This window comes from Populus alba, chromosome 17 (genome assembly GCF_005239225.2).
Source record: "Populus alba chromosome 17, ASM523922v2, whole genome shotgun sequence".
NCBI lineage: Eukaryota > Viridiplantae > Streptophyta > Magnoliopsida > Malpighiales > Salicaceae > Populus > Populus alba.
In genome coordinates this window covers 13235953-13257746 of record NC_133300.1, presented here as the reverse complement: position 1 = coordinate 13257746, position 21794 = coordinate 13235953, and the positions used below count along the sequence as shown (strand labels likewise).

Sequence of the window (21794 nt, the reverse complement as noted above, 5' to 3'; positions counted from 1 at the left end):
ATGTAGGCAAGTACTTAGATTCCTCCAAACAAAGGGAATCATACCTCTAGCAGGAGTTTTCAAGTAATAATGTGAATCATATCTAAGAGTAGAGCTATGGTAAGATTTTCGGTTTGATTTTTACTTTTTTTAAAAATAACATAACTATTCTCTTTTTTTTTTTTTTTTTTTTTTTAGATTTAGAACTGAACTGAACTAAACTGGCAATTAGTTTAGTTTGGTTGGTTTTATTTTGTTAATTAATGGGCCAAACCTATTTCTTTTTTTATTAGGCTTTTTTTGTGATTTTTTATTGGTTTTAGAGGGTTTTAAAAGTATTAAGCTTATTCCAATCAAGTTGTCAATTTCATTTGATTAACATTTTACTTTTATTATTGGAATAATAAATTTTGATTTCAGAATATTTTAGCATTTTATTTTGAGATTATATATATATATATATATATATATATATAATTCAAAATATTAATTCAGATTTCAATTTAAATCTAAAAATAACTTCAAATTATCAATATAGATATTCAAAGAATATTTTAATTTCTTTTTAAAAAAACTAAAGATTACATTTGCATTCCATTTGATTCAAGGTTTAAGATAATCTTGGATATCATTTAATCAGCGCTATTAAAAACTAAGATGATTTTTGTACTTACAATATACTTAAGATGCATATAAATACAAAAAAAATAAAAGAAATAAAAGATAAATATTAAAAAAAATTATCAATTTAGAATGAAATACCTAGAACATTTTAACCAAGATTTGGATAAAAAATCTAAAATGATCCCAGATCCTAAGTGAAATAAAATTTATTCTCCTTTGTTATATACAATACAACGTATATTGATAATTCTAGGTGAATAAAACATTTTTTTTTTATCTCTTTTGTTTTTAATTTGCAATAGATGGTATTTGAATAAAAAAGCTGTTATCTTAATGATTTGTTATGCGTTAATTACTAGGCACGCTTGAAAAATCAAAGTTAATTGCATGTAGATGCCTTTAATTTTTTAACTAATTATCATTTGTTGTTATATACAACTTTTCACTAAATTTTACAAAATAATAAATTAGATATGTTAAATGAAATCTAAGTATCAGAAACTTCACCCAATGAATCCAAGTATTGAAAACCTCACCCAACGAATAACAATTCATAAACGAAAAGTAGAAAAATACTCTCAAACACAAATATATTTGCCAGTGGCAAAATCTCTGCTGCCATGGTGGTCGGCAAAGTTCCTATTAGCGTTCCGGTGATAGAACTCTGGTATATTTTCCATTTATAATATATTCCTACTTTGTATTTATTTCTTGTGAGATTTTATCTCTGAATCAATCGCTTCTTGGTGATGCTCGTTTCCTTCACATAGAAGGTCTGCTGTTTCAAACAAACTTACTAGCAGATGAGTAGTACTGTCATCCCTGACCTCGGGATAATGATTTAATACTTGATAGAGATTGGAAATGTCAGCTGTTTTAATGGCTTCCGTTTTTGTCTTGCAAAACGACGGAGATATGAAACCTTTATTCATTCATGTGTTTATTCAGAGAAGCAAGGAACGGAAAGCCGCTCGCATGAACTAACTTAAGGAGAGGAAGAAGAAGAAGAAGAAGAAGCTAAAAAGCTCAGAAAACTGAAGATGTGGCCATATATTATAATTATAAGAGATTATACGATTTTTTTTTTAAAATAGTAACTCATTAAAAAAAAAATGAAAAAAAATCGTGGTTATTAAATAAATAACTATGATTTAAAATAATGGTTTTTTAACGATTACGATTCAGAACAATTCTTTTCTTGATAGCTTCTTTAATAACTGTGATTTGGAATAGTGATTAATAATTGTCATGTTGTTTTACATATTATACTTGATTTATATAAATATAATTTAATATTATAAAAAAAACAGATAAATATGTGAACATATTATTTAAAATGTCAAATAACTCATTAATAACTTAAAAAAAATACAAAAATAAAAAACAATGTTTACAAAATACACGCAGTAATTTGAAATTGTAATTAACAAATAAAAATAATGTTAAAACATATACTTCGAATTATAAGTCTATGATTTGATAATTTATGATCTTGTTTGGTTTTTGGTTGTGGTGATTTAGACTTAGTTCTATGTTGAAATTAGGTGCTGTTTGATAATATGATTGTGGTTGTTTTTTAAAGTGTTTTTTGTGCTTAAATACATCAAAATGATACTTTTTTATTTTTTAAAAATTATTTTTTGAGATCAGAACTTCAAAACAATTTAAAACATACAAAAAAATTAAATTTTTTTAGTAATATAAGTTGACCGCATTTCTAAACATTTTTTATATTTTAAATGTAACCGCTATTCCCATAGCCATTCCAAATGCATGCTAATAATAATAACAATTGTTTAATAAAACACTAATAAAAATAACAGTTGTTTATAATTATTATTATAGTTTTTGTTATTAAAACCATATTTTTTAATAATACTTGAGTTATAAGTATATTATTTTCTAAATATTTGTTTTTCATGCTATTTTTCTAAAACAATTTATAAATTACTGTAATATTTTACCTCTATCTTTTAAAAAATTATAGTTGCCCAATGAAAAAAACTCAAAAATATTATCTTAATTAATTTGATCTCTAATAAATAAAATATTATAGATTTATAACTTCTCTTCTCTCGAACATTTTAGACATCAAACAATACATGTACATAAATCTTAGTAAAGGAAAATAAAACGTGGAAATTACTATAAAGAAACCAACCAGGAGCCATTTCCAATTCTTGAAATTCCCTCCACAAATGGGAAAGACGAAGAAACCCTCCTCCGCTGCTCCCCGCCCCAAACAAGCACAAACCACCGCCAGACCTCTTCAATCCACCGTCGATGATTTTTCTTCGGAAATCATAAGATCAGCGTGCGAACAAGCATTAAGGGATGTGAGTAGCAACCCTCAAAAATCCCTAAAGAGAATCAAAGACTTGATTTCCAAACACCCAAACTCCGCCGCCGTCCACCACACCCAGTCCTTTGTCCATTTCAAAATCTACTCTCAAACTTCGAGTTCCTTCTCCACTCTTAAACAGAAATACCTCAACAACGCCGCTGATTCAGCCAAGAAATCCCTATCTCTGTTTCCCAACTCAATCACTCTCAATTATCTAAATGCTCGGATTTTCATTAAAATGGCTAAATATTCTAGTGACTATCAAAGAATAATCGATCACTGCTGGAAAGCGTTAAAGGCGCTCCCCTCAGGCTTGGGTCCAGGCGAAGACATTATAGCTTCCCAACCAGAAATGGGAGGAAAGAGCCAAGAATCAAGAATTCAGAGACTGAAACAAGTATTACTCGACGTGATGGATAAAGCCAAGATTGAGTCGTTATTGATCGGTAAAGATGTGAGCGAAAAGATGAAGGAGAGTGCCTGTCTTAGGATTAAGGCCAGGTTTCCGAAAGATGAGGAGTTGCCTTGTAAATATGAAAGAAATGAGAAAAGGAAATTCATTAAAAAAGAAATTAAGTTCTTGAGGGATTGCGAAAAAAGGGTTTGTGCTGGTTTTGTTGTTAAAGATCCCCAAAGCATTCTGAACAAAGTAAAGGTGGATACCAGCAACATAACCATTGTTTCGAACTACTGGAAGGAAATGAGTTGTGAAGAGACAAGAGGATTACTACAAGTGAGTATTGATGAGATTACTGGCTATTACAAGAAGCATGATCGATTAGTGGCGGACTATTTGTTGGAGGCTGTAGACTTTGCAAGGAAGACGAACAAGTGGAAGTGTTTGAAATGTTTTTGTTGTGCATTGTTCTTTTTTGATTGGAAGGAGTTGCGCAGTCATGTTTTCTTGAAGCATCTTGGGGGTTTATCAGAGCAGCAAATGGAACTTGTGCCCTTTGGATTGGAAGATAGCTATGTTGAGGAGATTGAAAATGGGGTGTGGAAACCTGTGGATGTAGATAACATGGCGCAAGAATTGTCGACACTCAGACATTGCAAAAACGATGTGTACCAAGAAAAGTGTAAGATTTATAGCGATCAGAAGAAGTGGATGTTCTGTGATGATGCTCAGCGCCAAGAGTTGTTGAAGAAAATTCATCGATTGCTCAAGTTGTTCTTGAAGAATCAGTGCCTGGCACCGCGAATCTTGTCATGGATGTGGGACTATACTATTCAGGAGTTAGAAGAGAGTATGGAGCTAGGATTTAAGGATTTGGTTCCTATCCTAGAACAAACGCAAACACCCTTGTGTATTTGCTTTTTATGGCTTGAGCAACTTGAGGTAGTGTTTGACTTTTTGGAAGAGCTGTCTAATGACTGTGATTTAGAGGACAATATCTCGGATGATGGAGGAGATAGCAAAGAGGAATTTTGTGATTATGAGCCCATTCATTTTAACAGCGACTCTTCATGCCTCATATTGGATAAGAAATTCATCAGATCAATGCTTGATGCAGGAGAGCATAGTAACATTGTTGCAGATGAGGGAACTGCAGTGATTCCTTTTGTGGATGACCCTGAAAAGGATATCCAGTTTGATCGTTATAGATTTGTGAATTGGTTGTTTGTGAGTGATAAGATTCAGGAGCTGCTAAATTCATGGATAAATCTCAGAAAACTTGATAAAGAACTAGCGGGGATGGTTTTCCAATTTGTTGACACAGATCTTAGTTTATTAAAATACTTCTGCGAAAGAAAATGCAGGTTGTTAGAGTACCAAGAAACGTTTACTGATGTTGAGAATATATGCCTTGAAGAATATAAGAGGAGGGAGGAAATATCGGAGTACAAAGAACAAAATTTCGCATCCCTGTTGGTTGAACGGCAAGATGAGCTTGTTGATGCTCAGTCTGATATCATAGGGGATGAGCATGCGTGTATATTAAATGTTCTGAGATTTGCGCAATATGTTGGTCATAAAAAGTTCGGACTTGATGAAACATTGATCAGCACTTACACTCAGTTCCCTGATTTGGAATGCCATGAGGATAAGGCGAATCGAGATATACTGGTAGATGTTTGTGTCAAAGAAGCAATAAAGATGGAGAAACAAAATGTGGTTAGAGAGGTGGACTGCAAGTTTGCAATTATAGCTCAACTTTATTAACCCTTACCTCAGCCGTTTGTATTTGATCTTAAATGTCATTATTCACTCATGATACTTTTTTGCATATGAGTGTATTATATATTACAGATAGATATCAGTGTGATTTGATGCTTATATCTTAATGTTATTTTAGATTCTTACCCGATCATGCTTAATGTTGATAAGTCCTAAATTCAAACTACTACAGCAAAAAAATCCGGGAACAGAAACAGATAATTTTTCTTCATGTGGACTCACTATGTTAAGTCTTGCAGTTCTGCGAAAATGATGTTTTAATCATGAAGAATGTTGCTAGCATAAAGAGGATGGAGCCGAAATTTGTGTTGCTATCTGCTCTTGACTATCAATTCATTTTGTTCTATATGGTGAAGTCATTTATACGGGTTAGTATTGGACCTTCTTGCTCATGGCTGTTTTATTTGATTCTGTTATGCTTCTTTTATCCCATGTATGCCCTCTTTTTTAAAATATCCTAGGCACATCTTGAGGATCTTGCTAACAAAGATGCTGTGAAAAAGGCCAATACTGCAGAAATGCTTTTAACATTGGCTGATCTAGCTCCTGAACCCAGCAAGAATATGACCAAAGGAAGTGATAATTCGAGAAAAACACGAAAGAAATCTAAACTTAAAAAGCACAAAAATCAAGGGAAGGCCATGGATGAGGTTTAATCTCTGGACTTTGTTCTCGTTTTCTTTGACAGGGATCATTTGTCTGGATGATTAAAATAGTTGATAACATTATGAAAAATTGACAAAGGTCTGATCTCACCTTTTAGGGAGCTGGTGGAAGCCAGGAACACCTTCCTCTGGACAAGGAAAATGCAGAAAAAGTGTAAGTCAACATATACTTTGTTTGGCATTTTTACATGCAAATCTCTCAATGCCGTTCTTTTTGTTTCTCTGTGCTGCTAAAGTACATTTTATTGAAAAAAATTATTACCACATGGTTTTAATTTTCAAGTTTATATCTGACTGAAGATGTTTTCCTCATGTTGGTCAGCAGCTGCCATTCTATTGCATCTGATGGTGGTTGTTCAGATTTTGGCATTGTTGTTTCCACGAGCACAGAAGATTTGAAACAAATGGAAGACGAACATAGAAGCAAGATTGGTTCTAAGGTGCCTCAGAAATCATTCTTGAAAGAGGAAGACTCTGGGAAATCACCGAGTGGCTCTGGCATATTTGGTGTTGTACTGACAAATGATATTGGTGAAAATAATTGCTTTCTAAACGTGATCATACAGGTTCTATCCATATCAAATTTTGAGTTTGTACCTTTTCCTATAGGAATTGTTCTATTTCCTTGAGTAGTTCTATAAGCTTTTAATTCTCTAGTATTTTATTGTTCTTAAACAAATGCAGTGCTTATGGAATATACAACTGGTTCGGAATGAGTTGTGCAGCATAACAGATTCAGGACATGAGCATTTTGGAGATCCCTGCATTGTTTGTGAACTAGCTGAGATATTTGGTGAACTAAGTGAGGCATCTACTCGTACTAGGAGAGAAATTGTATCTACAACCTCCTTAAGACTTGCCATAAGCAAATGCTTCGCTCATAGGGATAGCTTTCAGGAGGTTTGTAAAGTGAATGCTCTGCACCTCCTCTACCTCTGCTCTCAATTTGCAGTATTGTTACAGAATTTTGAAAATGGTAATCACCGAGCACTTTCTTGTGTGATTGCTGCACTGACAATATCTACCAAATTCACAGGGACAAATGAACGATGCGGACGAGGTTCTGCAAAATATTCTAGTTATTCTTCATCAGTCCTTTACCAGTTGCCCAGCCCCAGATGCCTCATCTGAATCAGAGAAAAGCAAGCGGGTAGACTGTCAGCAGTGGACAAGCCATAAATGTTTAGCTCATAGACTCTTTGGTATGGACATTTATGGGTATTGTGACAGCTGTGGTCTGGAGTGGAGGCATCAGACGTTTTCTGATTTTTCTCACTATATATGTTCAAGTCAGCTTAGAGAAAAAAAGGCAATATTTGCTATTTCTTTTCCTTTCTTTTGATAGCGAAGTTGTTTTTTTTTATATTTTTTTATTCCATATTATAACATATATCAGAATAATTTTTATCCCATTAGCATTTGTGTGATTAACCAACCATTGTGCAACAGAACAAAAATCAAGCTAGCTCGTTTGATGAACTTATGAAGCTGATGCTAATGGATGATTGCTTAACTTGCAATCGAGATGCTGGAGGCTGTGGAAAACCTAACCGAATCCAATTCATTCTTCGAACACCTCCCCAAGTCTTTGTTTGTGGTATGCTAGTGAGTAGGTTTTTAGAGATATGTAGTGTGGCATATTATCAACATTAATGCTAGAATATTTAATAAATTTTGATGTGGTTCCTATTGCAGTTCTCAGTATGCAGACTGCACGTGAGAGAAGAGAAGATATAAGAGATACTTTAACAGCTTTGGATACTGAAGTAGATATTGGTGATGTATTTCTAGGTCGAGGACCAGGGAACAGATATTGCCTTGCTTCAATGGTATACTTCATGAGCTATGCATGCATGCGTAATAGTCTCGACTTCATTTGAATGCTTCAGACATCCTTTTATTCTGAATTAGTAGTGGTTTGATTATTATTGCAAATAAACAAATAACTTATTTTACTTTTTCAATTTGAGATGGTGTTTCTTTTACAGCAGAAATCTGTGTTTTGTACAGAAAAACCTCTTATGAGATAGAACATTTGCATCATTTTGATTTGTAGGTTTGCTATGATGAGCTACACTATGTATGCTTTTGTTATAGTCATGAGGGTAAAAGATGGACTATGTATGATGGTGCGCATGTGGAGGTATATAAATTCCATTCCATTGCTTACATTGCTAAAGAAAGCTAATGATGGGATAGATTTTCTTTACATTTTTTTGTAAATGAAATTTGTTTTGATTTGCACAGGTCATTGGGTTTTGGCATAATCTCCTCGACAAGTGTGTAGATGAGCTCTTGCAGCCACAGATTCTTTTCTTTGAAGCTGGCGTTATAAAGGTGGCAGATTTCTACTCGTTCTGTTATTCTGATAAGTGTTCAGACCTAAATAAAGTAGTAATCTTCTCATATAGTTACAATGAATTTTGTTTTTATTATGTTGACAGATTTTTATTTGTTCCATTGTCCAGGGTCCACAATTTGATGATCTCAGAAAACTTAGTGGGAGTTCTAGCATGCTATGCAATCTAGGAGTTGGGGAAGTGAAGCAAGGTTAAGATCCCTTATATTAGTATCTTTGACTATAGCACCAATTAAGGTCTTTTCGATAGGGGTCTTAAATTTTAAACTGTATTATGTGTTGAGCTGGTCCATCAGCTGAAGATACTCCTCAAGAGAGTACGCTGCATAATGATTGGCAAACTGCAAAGGATGAAGGTGGGAATTTGCAAAGTCATGTTCAAAATGAAATGAAATTTTTACATCAGGATAAACTTCAAGGTAATAGCAGTACTGTTTAGATGCTTCTGTTTGCTTCATTTTGGTATGCATTGAATTGACACTCAAGCTAGATTTGCTAATTACATGATAAAATGTCAAGTCTTCTGCCATATGCCTGCTGCATCAAGAAACCATGAATGATCACTTTAGAATTTAGATTCAGTTTGTTATATGGGAAGGTCCTTTTCCAAATCCATGGGCTTTCACATGAATAGCTTCCCTCTTTCAAGAATAAACCAGTCCACAATTGTTTTCACTGTTTGGATCCCTAGCAAACACTGAAAGGATTTGTATTTCATGTTTATGATTTTGAATTTAGATTAAAGAAATCATTACATGCTATGTTAGACAACAAATGTACTGAAAAGTATTCAGGTATCTGGTTTACATGAAGGGTATAGATGGAAAGTTGATAGGCAGGCACTTGTACATTAAGATTCAGAGTTCAGATGAAGAAACAATATGCTCTGTTTCAAACTATTTTTTTTTTTGGGAGAATCTTTCTCAAACTAGTTGAACAATTATAAGGGCTCCATCACTCTGAAAATGGTTCCTTTTAACTTCCAGATGCATTTCGAGTGCAAAAGCATGTTCCCTTGGAGATGGATCAAAAGTTACTTCAAAATTTATTCTTGAAAGGGGAAGAAACTGGAAAATGTCCAACTGATTCCAAGGTTGATTACATGGATGGATCTGAAATATTGGGTTCTGGGCTGAAAAATGATATCGGCAAAAACTATAGCTCCTTAAATGTGATTATACAGGTTCAGTTGTGATATCTTTCTGGATTTTGATTATTTTCCTTTTCGAATATTGATTGTTTTCTTTTCCTATACAAATTTTTGCCAGTTTTCAAATCAGCAAGTCCTTTGTTGTTTTTGGTAAAGTGCAGTCCTTGTGGCATATACCACAGTTTCGGAATGAGTTAGCTTGTAAAACAGCTCCAGAACATAAGCATGTTGGAGATCCTTGCATTGTCTGTGGATTAGCTGAGATATTTGATAAACTAAGTGCAGCAATTATAAATCCTAGCAGAGAAATTGTTTATCCAACCTCCTTAAGCATTGCCATTGACAAATTGTCCCCTTGCGGAGATCTCTTCCAGAAGGTTTGTATAGAGACTGTTGTATATGTCCTTCACTTTTCTGCTTTCTGTTTTTGCTGAAGTTACAAATTTTAATCAATAAGCACTGTCTTGTACCCTTGCATTTCTGACAATGATATACCAAATTCACAGGAAAAAATGAACAATGCTTTTGAAGTGCTATGGATTATTCTTGATTCTCTTCATCATTCCCTCACCAGTGTTGAAGATTTCTCTCTACATGAATCAGAGAAAAGACATTGTGTAGGATCTTTGGAGTGCACAACTGACACTTGCTTGGTTCATACACTCTTCGGTATGACAGTTTATAAAAGCGTTAATTATGACAGTTGTGGTCTGGAGTCGAGACAACAAAAGCATACCTTTTTCTTTCACACCATATCCGCATTTGAACTCAGAAAACAGGCAGAATCTTCTTTCCTTGACAAAGTTGCTTGTCTTCTATCCCATATACAACAGATATCATGTTAATACCATTGATATTTGTGTAATCAGGTTTCAACTCTGAGGCAGGGAACTAGCTCATTTGATGAGCTTTTGAAGCCCATGCTGGTGGATTATCATTTAACTTTGGAACCAGATGCCGATGGATGTAGAGAAAACCATTTCAAATACTTTCTTCAAACACCTTCCCATGTGTTCACCAGTGGTAATTCATTGTTTGCAATTATATAGTCTGTCATTTTCTCAACAATGCTGGGAAAGTTTAATGGTTTAAAATTGCATGGTTACTTGCAGTTATAGAGTGGACAACTATATGGGTTGCTAGAGAAGATATCAGGGAAACTTTAGCAGCTCTTGCAACTGAAATAGATGTTGGCATTCTTTATCAAGGTTTAGGAAAAGGAAAAAAATACCGCCTGGTTTCAGTGGTATACTTCACATTTCTAAAACTACACTAGTGTATATAATTTCTGTTTCTTCTAACCCTAAGGTTGAATGAGTTGAGCATGAGTTGTGAGTCGTGACTTTGGGTGGTTAGGTGCTCAACAAGGGTTTGAATCCCACCAGCTCATTGAAACTTTGCCACAAGAAGGTGATTCCTCGAGGGTTTGCCTTTGACTGGGCTGGAGAGGACTTATCTCTATGTGCACAAGTTGGCTCGAGGAGGCCCTTAACTGTAACATAAAAATAATTGTACCTTCTATCAATTCAATCAACAATGCATCTCATCGTACTGTCCTGAATTAGCATGGTGATTATTGTGAATAAAGAAATAATTTAATGTGCCATCTCTAGTTGACTTCATGATTCTTTAGCTTCTGAAAACTATTTACTGTTAATTCCTGAAAGAGACCAGTGAACAGATTATTTCATTGCTAAAAGCCATCAATCAATTTTGTAGGTTTGCTATCGTGGGCTACTCTACTCGTGCTTCATTTACAGCGATGAGTGCAAAAGGTGGATGATGTACAATGACACACATGTGGAGGTACATTCTGGGTCAAGAAAGTTATGATAGATTCTATGCTATCATGTTCATAAGTAAAATTTGATTTGTACAGGTCATTGGGAGTTGGGATTTTCTCTGTAAAAAGTGTGTCGAAAAGCATTTCCAGCCACGAATTCTTTTCTTTGTAGAGTGTGCACCAACTGAGATAGATCAAAATATGCCTCCGAAATCATTCTTTGAAGAGGAAGAATCTGGGAAATCACAGAGTGGTTCCAAGGTCAACTATGAGGATAGCTCTGGCATATTTGGTGCTGGACTAAAAAATGATATTGATGAAAATAGTTGCTTTTTAAACACGATCATACAGGTTCTATCCATACCAAAATTTGAGTTTGTACCATTTCCTATAGGAATTGTCGTACATATGTAGTTTTATCAGCTTTTAATCCTCTAGTCTTTTGTTCTTAAACAAAATGCAGTGCTTATGGAATGTACAGCTGGTTCGGAATGAGTTGTGCAGCATAACAGATTCAGGACATGAGCATGTTGGAGATCCCTGCATTGTTTGTGGATTATCTGAGGTATTTGGTGAACTAAGTGAGGCATCTACTCGTACTAGAAGAGAGATTGTTTCTACAGCCTCCTTAAGACTTGCCATCAGCAAAAACTCCCCTTGTGGGGATAGCTTTCAGGAGGTTTGTAAAGCGAATGCTGTATAACTCCTCTAATTTTGCACTTAATTTGCAGTATAGTTACAGAATTTTGAAAATGGTAATCACCAAGCACTTTCATGTGTGATTGCAGTACTGAAAATATCTACCAAATTCACAGGGACAAATGAACGATGTGGATGAGGTTCTGCAAAATATTCTAGTTATTCTTCATCAGTCCTTTACCAGTTGCCCAGCCCCAGATGCCTCATCTGAATCAGAGAAAAGCAAGCGGGTAGACTGTCAGTGGTGGACAAGCAATAAATGTTTAGCTCATAGACTCTTTGGTATGGACATTTATGGGTATTGTGACAGCTGTGGTCTGGAGTGGAGGCATCAAACGTTTTCTGATTTTTCTCACTATATACGTTCAAGTCAGCTTAGAGAAAAAAAGGCAGTAATTTTTATTTTTTCCCTTTCTTTTGATAGCAAAGTTGCTTTTTTTCATTCATTTATTTATTCTATATTATAACAGATACCAGACTAATTTGTATCCCATTAGCATTTGTGTGATTAACCAACCATTGTGCAACAGAACAAAAATCAAGCTAGCTCCTTTGATGAACTTATGAAGCTGATGTTAATGGATGATTGCTCAACTTGCAATCGAGATGCTGGAGGCTGTGGAAAACATAACCGTATCCAATTCATTCTTCGAACACCTCCCCTTGTCTTCATTTGTGGTAAGCTAGCGGGTAGTTGAGTTAGAGATATGTAGTGTCCTTTTCTCAACATTAATGCTCGAATATTTACTAGTTTAAGATGTGTTTATTGCAGTTCTTGTGCAGACTGCACATGAGAGTAGAGAGGATACAAGGAAAACTTTAACAGCTCTGGGTACTGAGTTAGATATCGGTGTTGTATATCAAGGTTTAGGACCGGGGAAAAAGTACTGCCTGGTTTCAGTGGTATACTTCACATGTATAAAACTTCGCTAGTGTTTAATAATCTAGACTATGATGTGTGCTTTCTAATGATTCGATCAACAATGATTTCTTCTCTGGTTGTTTAACAATCATTGCTTCTCTTGTCCTGAATTAGTAGTGTTTTGATTATTCTAAATAAATAAGAAAAAAATATTTATTTACCTTTTCTAGTTGATCTGGTACTGCTGCAGCATTAGAAAGTTGTCTATTACTTTATAGAAAATCACTTACTAGAATCTATCTTTGCACATTTAATTGTAGGTCTGCTATCATCACCAACACAATGTTTGCTTTAGTTACAGTCATGAGCATAAGAGATGGACCATGTTTAACGATGCTAATGTTGAGGTAAATTCCATTTCTCAATTGTAAGGAAAGTTAATGTAATAGATTTTTTTTTTCTTGCACTGTTAACTTGTTTGTAGAAGTTATTCAAAGTTGATTTGTACAGGTCGTTGGGTGTTGGGATGATCTCCTAAGCAAGTGTTCACATGAGCAGTTTCAACCGCAGATTCTTTTCTTTGAAGCTGTACAATAGAGTAACTTTGAGGAAACTTGGTCGCCCCATTGTAGCACTGCTTATCTTGGAATAGTTCATTTTTGTGCTGTTACATCAGATGTTGGGAAAACAGGCATAAATATTGACATGGAAGAACCCTAGATTGAGTTTCCTGACTGAGACCCTTCATCATTTCATGTCCTTGTTGAGGATTTTTCTAAGAATGCCAGATTAGCTGTGAAGCATGATTTGTAATGGAAGTTCTACCTTTGGCAATGAAATGATAATGATGAACACAGGTTTAGTAAGGTGAAGGCATCTCATGGATGATACATATTAAGGTTTCCACTCCTTTTATATGCCAGTCCTTTTGGAACATGATTGCATGCCCATTAATGCAAGTCTTATAAACTGTGTTGATTTAAGATTTTATCCTGCGAGTTTACTTCTAAATCTTTATGATAATAAAAGTAGAAGAATAAAACATGAAGGTAAATTGAAAGTTCCTTTAGTTATTTTTATAATTATAGTTATAACGCATCAAATTGTTTTCTAGTGTTTGTTTAGCATTGATAATTAGAAGGGAAAAAAAAATATTTTTCTCCAAAATATTTCTCACAAAACAAATCGACTATACGACAAATTCCACTTTGTTATAGTATCTATCCTTCAAAAGATGCTTAGCAAAAACAACTAAACACACAGTATCTAAAAGAAATAATGGCATAATAAATACCTATATTTTAAATTTCTTTTATTTGAGTATCTGCCCTAATTTTTCTTCTAGTACTTAAGTACTTGTATTCATGAATTGTTTGATCAATTAAGTACCTCTGTTAATTTTGTCATTGAAATATTGACGTGGTAGTTAACTCTTAGTTAGGTGAGCCTAGGTTGATATTATTTTAATAAGTTTTTATTCTTTTAAGGACAATGATACATGAAGTATTTATATTTTATGATTTTTTTTAACTTATGTACATTTTTGTATTTGATTACTTTCACTCATAATATATATATATATATATATATATATATATATATATATATATATGTGTGTGTGTGTGTGTGTGTGTGTGTGTAGGTTGATATCTATCGAGTTCAGATTAAAATGTTAATCTTAGTCAATTAAGTATATCCTTTAGTTTCTTTTACAAATATTCTTATTTGATAAATATTATATCTCTATTAAAAGGGTCTAGGTTTCATATAATAATAATAAATGGTAGAGAATGAATTAATGATAATTATTAATGATAATAATTAGTTGATGATAAAATGCTTGAAGAGGTAATCTGACATAAGTTAATTGAGAGGGTATATGAAAAAAAAAATGGTTATGAATAATTAGTTAAACAAAGAGAGTATATTACATCACCAAGCAATTGGTGGATGTTTTAATCATTTTGGGTGGAATTTAATTTTAGAGGTTGTATGATATGAAGTGAGAATCTTAGCTTGGCTTTAACATGAGAACTCAATGTAAATGTTGTTGAAAGGATTAGAATAGGGATTTGAAAGAAGAGTTAGGGGTGGAGAGATAATGTTGAGAAGGGCAGAATTGCAAAAGCATATCTAATAAATGGTAAAGGCTAGGAAAGTAGTGTCGGTTACTGAACTCATCGGTATGTGGCTCTAAAGTCATGAGTTTTATGTTCTTTGTATAGCTATTTGCATCTTTATTGTCATTACCATCTATATATACTAGACTAGGCTTTCAACTTTTGCCTTAAACAGTAAATATATAAGTAGATATTTTATTAAGTCGAAGAACGATAGAGGGAATATCATCTCGATTTTGTAGATTGTCTGGACGATATTCGTTTCAAGCCTCTCATGTGTTGTGTCTGCAAGTTGTTAGAATATATATCTCTAAAAAAGTGATTGATCTCTGTAAGTGCATCTCATATCTCTTTTGGCAATAAATCCTAATAAGTTAGTAAAATAAATTAGCATAAACTCTTTGATGACAATTGAAAATCTTGTTTTGTTGATACCTTATAAGTCAAAGTCTCGAATGAATATGAAAGGTGTACCATCTGAATTATGCTCATCTGAGACTTATGACAAGTTGTAAACTATGAGTATCACTAGTCAATAAGAATAAAAAGTAGCAAATGACCTTAATGAATTAAATTTATTTGTATATAACCTAAAACATACACTCTTTGATTCCATTGAAAACTGAAGATGGACCCTATTAAAATGTTTCTAGACTTCACCATTAGAAGGGTTCATTATCACTCTATCTACAACATAATGTGAATGATGTCATATCATGCGGTCAACAATCTTTGGAGACATGAATTAGCTTTGAAGTCTAGGAGTGATTGGAAAGTATTTAAATTTTTTATGTGGGATAAAAGTCCTTCCCTTGATGGTTGTGAGTTTATAAGAAGCATGCCCACATATTCTACACTCGGTCAACTCTTTATTTTCAAGGTATTACAACATTCAGAAGTTTGGACACATGTTAATTTTCTAGTATTCTAGGTTGAGAGGTTTCATCATGGATTTAACAGTATAAAACTTTTCTTTTAGCCTATTCCTTTCAAGTAAAATGTATCTTGCTCATTTGGTAATTTTGTTGTAATTGGCCTCACTCAGCCTATGATCTGACTTGATGGTAAACACATGTGCAGCGATTAATAATTTATTATGATTTGTGCACTCATCCCTAATGGTTTGTTGAAATCTTTCAAAAGATCAAAAAACATGGTCGTGTTTGTCTTTGGTTCATCATCTATGATTGGACATTCACTAGCATAACCTCGATTCATTCTCATCACATCCATAACTATATTCATATAAGGATTATTATTGTTATCTATAACTCCATGCATGTTACTAGAACTAGAAGTTGACCCAACTATCATTTCTATGATGGTCTCGTGTGGAACACATGGTTCTCCGTTTGCAAACCAATACAAGTATTTCTTCATCAACCTTTTTTTTTTTTATAAAAGATGCATCGTCACGACATCTTGATCGAGAAACTCTTTATTTTCATACCTCCTACATAGACATCTAATACCGTTTTTATTAAAATTTCTCGAATTGGATAGTGCGTAATTAATAAAACCTTCAAACTCATTACAATAATCTATCTTACACAACCCTTCGAGTGAATCTCGATACATTCATGAACGATCATCTATTACATTTATTAAACATATATAGAATATTGATGATAAGATATATAAATTAATTATGTAAACTACACAAATTAGCTAACATTAGTTTAATTCAAATTTATTCAATTTATTTTAATAGTACTCTTATATCATTATTAATTATCTATATAAATTCAAATTTATATACTTTTACCAAAATTTTCACCTCAACAATAAAATTAACAAGATATATAACAGACCCATTAAATCATTATAATATATCATCATTATTTTATTATCATTATATATTTCACATCAATACTTATCAAATATCATAACATATTTTTTATTTGTAAAATGATTTACACAAAACAAACTTCTCCTAGAATTGATTGAAATTCTTTAATCAACTACCATAGAATTGCTAATAAATGATACGATAAAAGAAATCAATTGCTAATCTGCGATGATTCAAGTTGTGGATTAACAATGGGAAATAAATAAACAAGTAAGGTATGAATAAATTGGATCTCAAAACTTATAAGTTGGAATTTGGAAGAGGATAGGAAATTAAGTTTAAAAAACTTTGGATTAAGTTTATTTTTTGATACCAAACCTAATAACAAATCTTCAGAAGGACCTTTTGCCACTAACTTCTAATCAAACTTACTTTATAGTTTTCTAAGAAGAACTTTGTGACAACTTGTTTTTGGGCACAGGTCCATATATCTCTATATAGCATCTCTTCTACACGTCGAGTAAAAGTAATGGTGCAGTCATTGGTCTATTGACGGCAAACACAGTGCACTGTTATCGTTGCAGGTCAAACTCAACAATGTGAATTTAGCTTCAAAACTCCACCAGCTGAGTTACTGATGAGGTTCGTCGTAGCAGGTACAGAGATTTGGAGATGGAAGATGACAGTTAACGTGTTATGTAATGCAATGCATTTAAATTTATGCATTGCAATGCTTGCATGCATTGCATTACATGTTAACTATATATATATATATATATATATATATATATATATATATATATATATATCTCCACATGCATGCACATGCAAGTGATCTTGGACAAAATGATTGGACCAAGTCAACGTTGGAACACATATCAAAATCAGATCACGCAAGGCAATCACGATAAAGAAAAAATCAAACATGTCCTTGGCCAATCCTTCACGGCCTACGACGCCATTTGAAGAAAGCGAGCAGTGTTGCTGGTTTTGGGATCTTATACAGATTCTCATCACACTTCATAACAATACCGATGGATAGAATCAGATTTATCATAATTGACTAATATTAATCAAGTATATAAACTTTAATTAATCTTGTTTATTTTGATATAAAGATATTTAAAATAATATTTTTATATAATTAAAATATTTATTATCTCAAACCTCATCTTTACTTTTTTTTTTATTATTATTATTAACATAGATATTTAGACCAGTTTTTATATATATCAACTAATCCTACAAACTTTAAATTTAACAATCATCTGAACCTTTAAATATCATTATATTAGCATCCATGGAATCATAATTTTGTTAGCTTGCAAATCACAAAAGTTAAAGAGAGTGAGTGCTGTTAGCAACAATGGGACGGCACCCCAAGCCATTCTTTAAGATTTATAATCTGCAAATAAAAATATGCAGACTTGTAGATATAAAACATCCGAGACCGGAGCTGACAGTCAGACGGGGACCGTCTACCCCCCCCAATGAATGCCTTCACGCGTTTACTAGCTACCGAATCTAATGCTTCAACTGCCCAGCATCTTGATATGTCTTCCCAATAAAACTGTGTTGTAGCCTTTGCCATCGGGAGGTTGAAGATGAGCTATGTGTGGTCTTTCTATCATTATATATAGGCAGTGCAACCAGCTGCTAGTTCATTTCAAGAAGACGCAAACTTGCTCATCCAGCTCTTCTCTTCTTGTACAAGAAGCTAGAATAACCACCAAAACAGCTCACTGAAGAATGTCAAGTTCTAGTGACCAGAAGCTTGCTCATGTAGCTCTCCTCCCAAGTGCTGGCATGGGTCATCTCACACCCTTCCTTAGACTTGCTGCTTTACTCACAGCCCGGAATGTCCAAGTCACCTTCATCACCCCACATCCAACGGTGTCGCTGACTGAGTCCCAAGCTTTATCTCGGTTCTTCGCTTCCTTTCCTCAAGTCAAGCAGAAGCAGTTTCACCTCCTTCCACCTGAAGAGAATTCGGCTGACCCTTTTTTTTATCATATGCAACTCATCAAGAGCTCCTGTCACCTTCTTTCCCCGCTTCTTTCTGCTCTAACTCCATCTCCTTCTGGTTTTATCACAGACATGACCTTGGCCTCTACAATTATTCCCATCACTCAAGCTATTAGCCTTCCTAATTATGTTCTCTTCACATCATCTGCTAAAATGATGACATTATTTCTATCCTACCCCACTTTAGCCGGCTCAAAAGCTCTGGATGATTTAGATGAGACGGATGTCATCAAGATTCGAAACGTGGAATTGATGCCCAAGTCATTGGTCCCCCCACCACTTCTGCAGAAGAGCAATAATTTTTTTAAGAACAGTTTCATAGAGAATGGTATGAAAGTGATAGAATCATGTGGAATTCTACTTAACACATTCGTAAGTTTTGAGCTTGAATCGCTCAGAAAGATAAATGATGGCCAAGTTCTGGAAAGGCTACCTCCAGTTGTTGCCATCGGACCGCTTCCACCATGTGATTCTGAGAAGAGCCAGTTACAGTTAACTTGGCTTGATGATCAACCAGCTGGGTCAGTTCTGTATGTTAGCTTTGGCAGTAGGACTGCTTTGGCGAGGGATCAAATCAGGGAGTTGGGTGAAGGGCTGATAAAGAGTGGTAGCAGGTTTGTCTGGATGGTGAAGGATAAAAAAGTTGACAGGGAAGATAGTGAAGAATTGGAAGAGGTAATTGGGCATGAATTGATGGAGAGGGTCAAAGAAAAGGGATTGATAGTTAAGGATTGGTTAAACCAGGAGGCCACATTAAGCCACCCAGCAGTTGGTGGATTTCTAAGTCATTGCGGTTGGAATTCAGTGATGGAGGCTGCATGGCATGGAGTGAGGATCTTAGCTTGGCCCCAAAACGGGGACCAGAAAGTCAATGCAGATATTGTGGAGAGGATTGGACTAGGGACCTGGGTGAAGAGTTGGGGTTGGAGCGGGGAGATGCTGGTGAAAGGAGAAGAAATTGCAGAAAGGATTAGAGAATCCATGGGGAATGAATCGTTGAGAATTCAGGCATTGGGGATCAAAGAAGATGCTAGGAAAGCAGTGGGCTTTGGTGGCAGTTCTTACAAGGGATTGACTGAACTCATCAGCATGTGGAAGCACTTTTGAAGTCGCGAGAATATCCCACACCCTTCTGTATGTCTTGTACCTTGAATTGTCTGTGACCAGATAAATAAGGATTAGATTGGTAAAGTCAAAATGTAGGGGAAATTCAACTCGCATTGTCCTGAAATTTTGATTTTTCATCTTCTTTTGGAGGATGTCTTATCTTGTCTGTTGTATCTTTTAATCTTTTTCTCATCAATAAACTTCACTCCTTTCATGGAATGAAACAATCCCATGAAAAGTATGAAGAGATAAAACTACAAGACACCTTTTTTTTGGAGAATGTCTTGCCATAGGCCTTGCTCTTTCGGGTCTTGACAGCCTCTCCACATTAGGCTCTCCCAAAACTGCTGATTCGCAAGTCCCAGTCTTCCCAACAATCGTTTCCACCGTCTCTACCGCCATCTCATGGTACTTGGTAGGTCCCAACAAAGTGTTTAATAAAAATAATTCATTGCTTTCTCTTCAGGTGAGAATAAACCTTTGTTCTGAAATTAATTGCCTACCACTAATAACAACTGTGGTTGCTTAAATAGCAAGACCACGTACACATAGACTGAAATATAATTGCATGAAATAAAAGTAACTAAGATAGTGCCAGTTCTGTCATCACATTCGCATGTCACATTTGCACGTAATGTTTCCCACGTATTATATTCAACTGCCAACCAGCATTCCCCACTCTGGACTTTGGACGTCGTGGCCTGTATGCACGATTAATTACGTGCTGTAAACATCTTGAAGTATTTGGCATTTGGCTTAAGGCCTCTCTTTGAACAACGTGGTCTATCAATACCGCCCCCAATAAGTGGAACCTTGTCCTCAAGGTTCAGAGCCGGAAATGTCTCCTGTAACAGAGCAGTGGGCTCCCACGTGGTGTCTTCAACAGGCAAATTTTTTCATTGAACTAAGCTTTCAGCTACAAGATGACGTCCCTGTTTGTGCCAGCGAGAATCCAAAACAGATTGCGGTTCAAGAAGCAGCTCGCCCGCATCGGTAATAGGTGGAATGTCAACTGATCGTGGTTCAACAATGTTGGCTGTATTCTGGTAGCGCTTTAGCAGTGAAACATGAAACACTGGATGAATGCGTGCTTCGGCTGGTAACTGTAAACGATAGGCGACCTGTCCGATTTTTTCAACAATTTGATATGGTCCGTAATAATGAGTAGCCAGCTTGTGATGGACCCGTTTGAAGACTGATTGTTGGCGATATGGATGCAGTTTGAGAAGCGCCCAATCACCGGCATGAAACATGACATCCCTCCTCTTTGTGTCAGCAATATGTTTCATGCGATTCCTCGATGTAGCTAAGTTATCCTTCAATTGACGAAGTAGAGCATCGCGGTCCAGGAGCTGTTGGTCAACTGCACTTACTGGCGTTAGACCCTCTTTGTAGACAGGAATAGCTGGAGGTAGGCGTCCATACAACGCTTGAAAAGGTGTCATACCAGTTGAAATATGGTACGTGTTATTATACCAGTACTCTGCCCAAGGTAAATAAGAACACCACTGCTTTGGCCACTGATGAACAAAACATCGTAAATACTGCTCCACGCACCGATTAATGACCTCCGTCTGGCCATCCGTCTGTGGATGGTATGCTGAACTGAGTCGAAGCTTGGTGCCTGACATTTTAAAAAACTCTTGCCAGAAATGACTGATGAAAATAGGATCTCGATCGCTAACAATGGATTGCGGCATTCCATGGAGCTTAATAACGCCATCAATAAATTTTTCTGCCACAGTTTTTGCAGTAAATGGGTGGCGTAAAGTGAGAAAATGAGCAAACTTACTAAGTCTGTCAACAATCACCATGATGGTGTCCCTGCCATGGGAGATTGGCAATCCTTCAATAAAATCCAAGGTGATATCATCCCAAACTTGACATGGAATAGGCAGTGGTTGAAGAAGTCCCGCTGGAGCCAATGTCTCTGTCTTGGTCTTTTGGCAAATCTCACATTCTTGGACATATGTGTGCACTGCTTTATACATGCCAGGCCAATAGAATTGTTGGTTGAGCTTTTTAAATGTACGTAGAACTCCGGAATGACCGCCCACCTTGGTGTCATGCATTTCATGTAGCAGTGTAGCGTGTAAATTTGCATCGTTT

The 21794-nt window shown here is 35.1% G+C and overlaps 4 protein-coding genes across 6 annotated transcripts; all 4 read left to right on the top strand.

The window, feature by feature from the left end:
* Window positions 1-2742: 2742 nt before the first annotated feature.
* On the top strand, window positions 2743-5111 carry LOC118049550 (uncharacterized). The gene has a single exon (XM_035059579.2). The coding sequence runs from the start codon at window positions 2802-2804 to the stop codon at window positions 5109-5111; it is 2310 nt and encodes a 769-aa protein (XP_034915470.1). The 5' UTR covers window positions 2743-2801.
* A 251-nt stretch (window positions 5112-5362) lies between these two features.
* On the top strand, window positions 5363-7133 carry LOC118049568 (uncharacterized). Its single transcript, XM_035059605.2, has 6 exons — window positions 5363-5494; window positions 5588-5776; window positions 5890-5945; window positions 6117-6357; window positions 6476-6691; window positions 6828-7133. The coding sequence occupies exons 1-6, from the start codon at window positions 5390-5392 to the stop codon at window positions 7131-7133; spliced, it is 1113 nt and encodes a 370-aa protein (XP_034915496.1). The 5' UTR covers window positions 5363-5389.
* Window positions 7134-7241: 108 nt separating this feature from the next.
* On the top strand, window positions 7242-13543 carry LOC118049549 (uncharacterized). 3 transcript variants are annotated; one of them, XM_035059577.2, is made up of 19 exons: window positions 7242-7388; window positions 7487-7620; window positions 7848-7934; window positions 8039-8128; window positions 8260-8341; window positions 8447-8569; window positions 9137-9333; window positions 9462-9677; window positions 9807-10079; window positions 10170-10323; window positions 10413-10546; window positions 11020-11106; window positions 11180-11434; window positions 11547-11762; window positions 11899-12171; window positions 12313-12460; window positions 12555-12685; window positions 12965-13051; window positions 13155-13543. In XM_035059577.2, the coding sequence occupies exons 1-19, from the start codon at window positions 7274-7276 to the stop codon at window positions 13239-13241; spliced, it is 2889 nt and encodes a 962-aa protein (XP_034915468.1). In that variant the 5' UTR covers window positions 7242-7273; the 3' UTR covers window positions 13242-13543. The 3 variants fall into 3 exon arrangements, with proteins under 3 accessions (XP_034915468.1, XP_073261792.1, XP_034915469.1); XM_073405691.1 differs by having other exon boundaries at window positions 11899-12174; XM_035059578.2 differs by lacking the exons at window positions 12313-12460; window positions 12555-12685; window positions 12965-13051; window positions 13155-13543 and having other exon boundaries at window positions 11872-12009.
* A 4453-nt stretch (window positions 13544-17996) lies between these two features.
* Window positions 17997-19912, top strand: LOC118049548 (UDP-glycosyltransferase 708G1). The gene has a single exon (XM_035059576.2). It carries the CDS (start codon window positions 18303-18305, stop codon window positions 19683-19685), a length of 1383 nt encoding a protein of 460 aa, XP_034915467.1. The 5' UTR covers window positions 17997-18302; the 3' UTR covers window positions 19686-19912.
* Window positions 19913-21794: the final 1882 nt, after the last annotated feature.